Below are 5,048 nucleotides of genomic sequence, written 5' to 3'. Positions count from 1 at the left end.
AAAATCTCTCCTTAACAAACGCGTTTTATAACCTTGAGGGGAAGTTCAATAAATAAAGCCCAAAGATGACAATATTTGCTATCGGTGGACTTGGGGCTGTTACAAATGGTATCAGAGCCAGACATGAGTCGATGTGCTAACGAAGACGCTGAGCCCAAATGGGTGGATTGTGAGATTTCAAATCAATTGAAGAGGGGAATGAATTCCTTATAAGGGTATGAAAACTTCTCCCTAACATACACGTTTAAAACATTGAATAAAAGCCCAAAACAGAAAGCACAAAGAAGAAAATATGGGCTATTACAAATGATATTAGAGCTAGACATTGGACAGTATACTAACGAGGACGCTGGACCCTCAAGAGAGTGGATCGTGAGAGTAGCGAGGACGCTAGACCCTCAAGAGAGTGAATCATGAAATCTCACGTTGGTTGGAGAGGGGAACAAATTCGAGGAAACCTCACCCTAAAGTAAGCCTGCAAGAAGGTATAAAGGAAAATGAAAGAAAATTGGGTTTGAAAGTGATATTCCAAAGCAACCAAAGGAGAAATTGTGCAAACTGCATCACAGACTGAATAACACAAACTGTTGATATCAGCAAAATATTGTATGTTTACATTGAGAAGAACAGCACTGGTGCTGAGGGGCTTTCATCTGTTGACCCACAAATATCTCAGGACCAAAAAGTTAAAAAAAGAAACACAGACTGAACAGAAAACAAAACTTATTGGTCCTGATATGCAAATATCATTATACAAACAACATTTCTGGGCAACATTTTGTTAATCGCCAAGCAACACCAGAAAAACAAGGGAACCTACCAGAGTGTTGATGAGCTACAAACACTGAAATGAAAGTGGTTTCGGAATTTCCTCCATCTGATTAAGATCACATATTCTACTTCACTTTCTTGAGAACACCAGAAGTTATGAATTCAGCATCATCTCTCACAAAACTCCACCATATATATGAAAGAGGTATTGAAGTAGCATGCCAGAGTGCATGAGCATCCACATACCCTCCATACGGAGGGAAATCGAATGCCTCCAAAACCATCGTAACTGCACCGCCCGAGACTAATGCCCACAGCTTCCAATGCGACGGATGGTTAGAAACAACGCCCCAAGCTGCCCAAACAAGAAGCTGAGTAATGCCCATCACCAGGCAGACCTTAGTATTCAGACCTGAAATGTAGCCATTTAAGCAAGTCATAATCCTCGTAACAAGAAATATGTTATTAACCCAAGTCCACTGCTAGCAGATATTGTCTGTTTTGGCCCGTTACGTATCGCCGTCAGCCTTACGGTTTTAAAACGCGTCTATATGGAGAAGGTCTAGCCCTCCTCCAATCAGTGTATCGCACCATTCGGTGACTGGCTCTGATACCACTTGTAACAACTCAAGCCTACCACTAGCAGATATTATCCACTTTGGCCCGTTATGTATCGCCGTCAGCCATACGGTTAAAAAACGCGTCTACTATGGAGAGAGCCTAGCCCTATTCCGATCAGTGCACCGCACCGTCCGGTGACTGGTTCTAATACTATTTGTAACAGCTTAAGCTCACCGTTAGCAGATATTGTCCACTTTGACTCGTTACGTATCGTCGTCAGGCTCACGGTTTTAAAATGCGTCTACTATGGAGAGGGTCTAGCCCTACTCTGATCAATGCATTGTACCGTTCGGTGACTGGCTCTGAAACCATTTGTAACAGCCCAAGTCCACCGTTAGTAGATATTGTCCGCTTTGGCTCGTTATGTATCACCATCAGCCTCACGGTTTTAAAACGCGTCTACTATGGAGAGGGTCTAGCCCTACGCCAATCATTGCATCGCACTGTCCAATGACTGACTCTAATACTATTTGTAATAGCACAAACCCACCGCTAGCAAATATTATCCGTTTTGGCCTGTTACGTATCGCCATCAGCCTCACGGTTTTAAAACGTGACTACTATGGAGAAGGTCTAGCCTACTTTGTTATGTATCACCGTCAGCCTCAAAAAGCGGGTCGTTACACAATGAGAGATGGAGTCCAGTGATCCATTCATCTCTTTGGACATATCACCTAGCAACCTGATCTAGAGGCAACAGAAGCTAACCCTCAAATTTTCTTTTGCATAGCCTTGCAAGGATATTGATAATTGAACAACAAACATGGAAGACATTTAGACAGTTGATAACATACGAGGAAGGGATCAGACAGAGAAATAAGTTGTCTAATTGAGGCAAACAACGTAGGTGAGAACAATATGTAAAACAGGGAAACAGTGAACTTCAGCAACAGATATTACCCACCAAATCTAAGAATATTTGGAATGACTTTCAACAACTATTAGAGAGTTCCTAAGAGTGTTAAAAAAAAGTATTTCTAAGCGTCGAAAAGTCATTCCAAACAGAATCATATAACTACGTTCAAGAAATACGGTCTAAGAAATCGATGCATTACCATGATCAAGTTTATAGAAGTTGAGATACAAGATATGGGTTGTGACGAATGAGATAATTGGAGCAGAGACCATGACTCTAGCAGCCTCATCCCTCACATTAAGAGCTCGCAGTAAGGCTACAATTAGGGAAAACCCAGTAAATGCCACAGCTGAAGAATAATCCAGCTTCTCAGTCAACTCCACATGTCTACAAACAATTCAATTCCAAACACCATAGCAATGCAGGTTGTAAGTTAGAACTGTAAAGAGTAGCCTACGGTAGGGTAGAAAGATGGGCACAAATGTTGAGTTTGCTAATAATAACAAGGCAAATAGCCATATTCATATTAATTAAGGATATCTTTTGAAAAAACAGTAATGTCAAGAGGTTATTTTAGCTTGTAGAAAGCTTACCTACAGTGAAATGCAGCATCCCAGAACCAAGAATTCATGGCAAGGATGCCATAGATATGCCACAGCCCAGTATATTCATAATATGTCTTTTTATTTGGCTTCAGTGGAAGCTTGTAGTTTAGAAGAAGGAAAAAAGATATCCAGCCATGAAATTGCACGGCAAGATTGAGTGCGGCAAGAGCAACTGCAACTGGCTCCTATCATATCAATGGCAAAAGTTCAAGATGAGCAGAAGAAGAAGAGCACAATGGGGACGAATTTCATTTAGAAATTAGGCCAATTCAATGAGCAAACCTGAATGCCATAGACTCGCCTAAATGGCCATTTCCCATGGTATTTGACAGGCTTACCACCAAGATTTGTTCTTTCTTCCTCCCTAGATAACATGCAGTGGTACCTGCAATCAGTCTGGCAGTCCCACTGTTTCCATCGAAGATACAGAGGTTCCTGCAGATACCATGGACCATCCACAGGCTTCCCATCAGATGAGAATTTACAATGCTGAAAACATTTGTCACCAGCGCATCCAGATTTCTCACACTGCACCACACAATCCCTGAACAATAATAGACAAGGAAATCATGAAGATAAGCAGCACGTTTGCTGAACAAGGAAATGAAACCCCCTTCTTCACACTCTTTTCCAAACCAACATCAATGGTCAAAACCCAATTCAATGACTTAATCTAATACCTACCCACTGAAGCTAGTGCCTAAATAAACAGTGTTCACAAATAACAAGACCTGACGAATTTCCTGTAATAAGATGGATTGGTGCTGAATTAGTGAACTAAAATTTCAAAAGTTGAAGCAAAAAGAAAGGGGAGAAAATTTAGGCACTGGGTAAGAGGGCACTTAGTATTTGGGAGTTTACCCAATAATTAGTATACAATAAAAGGATTCAAACGTTAAAAACTCTGACGAATTTCTGAGTAAAAGGTAGTAGAATAATAGAATGAAGGGATAAAGAAGCACAGAATTAGAAAACATTGCATGCGTTGATTATCACACAACGACAGAGCAACCCCTTTTATTTGAATACATAAAAAACAAAGTTCCCAGCATCATTCGGCAATCAGGAGCAAGGAGCAAGCAATAATTTGAAAATGAAAATACCCATTAACGGGAGAAGCGTAAAAAGGGCATACTGAAAATGAGGACCCGAATAAAACCCAAATCAAAACGGCACGCAGAAGAATGAAATGAAGTGGGAATTACTTGTAAAGTGGATCAGAGTCGCCTGGGCTGGCGTGTAGGGGAGGGAAGAGGAAAAAGAAGAAGAAGAAGAAGAAGAAGAAGAAGAAGAAAGGGAGAGGAAAGAGAAGGGCCATGAGATGGGGTGGAAAGTGAAAAGGAGTTAATAATAAGAGTGAAGAGGATGAAGATTGTTAAAGAGGAAAGGTTCCATGAATCACAGAGTAAAGGGATTGTTGAGAAACAGAGAGGAGAGGATTGGATTGGAATGGATTGGATGGAGGCGAGGGAGGAAGAGATGAAGAACAGAAGGGATAGCGAATTTGGAAATGCAAAATGGGGAAATCAAAGGCGGAGGGGGAAAGAGTGGTGGTGATGTGAGCTGATGATCTTCGCCTTCCTACTGATTGACACCTGCACCCATTCATCCTCTTCTCCCCTCTCCTCCATTTTACTCAAACACCTTCCCTATTATTAACTCGATCTTCTTCCCTTTTTCTTTTTTTTTTTTCCTTTCATTAAATAAATAATTCTGACCTCTCAATTATATTTCATATTTATTAAATTCATACCAAAGTCTTTTCATTTATAATTATTCTAGTACAACTGTGTGAATTTTCCCCCTTTTTTTATTTTTAGAGTCTATCCTATATTCACAATAATGTTTGTTTTTTACTCCCTTTCTTCTCGAATTAATATTTTTTTAAAAACAAAAAGATATTTTATTCTATGATAATTCCCAATAAATTAAATTTGAAATTTTGTTTGTTTGTTTTTTTTTAATATATAAACATTACACTGTCTCATCCATATGTAGTATGTGTTTTTGTAATCTCTTTTTGATGGGTACTAATAAGGTAAAACATAGTACTTAGCCCTCCGACATAACTAATCTCATGTACTAATTTGAGTTCTTTCATATGTTTTTCCCTAACTCGTATGTTTCTTAAGATTTAGATGTCGCTGATATGAGATCTCATGTCGATTGGAGAGGAGAACGAGTGACAGCGATGA

At 39.7% G+C, this 5,048-nt stretch overlaps 1 protein-coding gene across 1 annotated transcript; it reads right to left on the bottom strand.

Annotated features, from left to right (window-relative positions):
* Positions 1 to 563: 563 nt before the first annotated feature.
* Positions 564 to 4,583, bottom strand: LOC111467394 (post-GPI attachment to proteins factor 3-like). The gene is made up of 5 exons (XM_023112258.1): positions 4,059 to 4,583; positions 3,136 to 3,397; positions 2,842 to 3,038; positions 2,448 to 2,635; positions 564 to 1,183 (listed from the first exon to the last, which is right to left on the bottom strand). The coding sequence occupies exons 1-5, from the start codon at positions 4,169 to 4,171 to the stop codon at positions 897 to 899; spliced, it is 1,047 nt and encodes a 348-aa protein (XP_022968026.1). The 5' UTR covers positions 4,172 to 4,583; the 3' UTR covers positions 564 to 896.
* Between the last annotated feature and the right edge of the window lie 465 nt (positions 4,584 to 5,048).

The sequence above is a fragment of the Cucurbita maxima genome, unplaced genomic scaffold (genome assembly GCF_002738345.1).
Source record: "Cucurbita maxima cultivar Rimu unplaced genomic scaffold, Cmax_1.0 Cma_Scf00034, whole genome shotgun sequence".
Taxonomy (NCBI): Eukaryota; Viridiplantae; Streptophyta; class Magnoliopsida; order Cucurbitales; family Cucurbitaceae; genus Cucurbita; species Cucurbita maxima.
Note: the sequence above shows the minus strand (reverse complement) of the source record. Positions and strands in the feature narration are given on the sequence as shown.

Bases quoted from the DNA above. Each gene is read 5' to 3' on its own strand.
- LOC111467394 (XM_023112258.1), bottom strand. From the start codon at position 4,171: ATGGCCCTTCTCTTTCCTCTCCCTTTCTTCTTCTTCTTCTTCTTCTTC. The intron at 2,636-2,841 runs GTAAGCTTTCTA...AATTGTTTGTAG, and splicing joins GATGCTGCATTTCACTGTAG to ACATGTGGAGTTGACTGAGA. The intron at 1,184-2,447 runs GTAATGCATCGA...GCTACATTTCAG, and splicing joins CTTCTATAAACTTGATCATG to GTCTGAATACTAAGGTCTGC.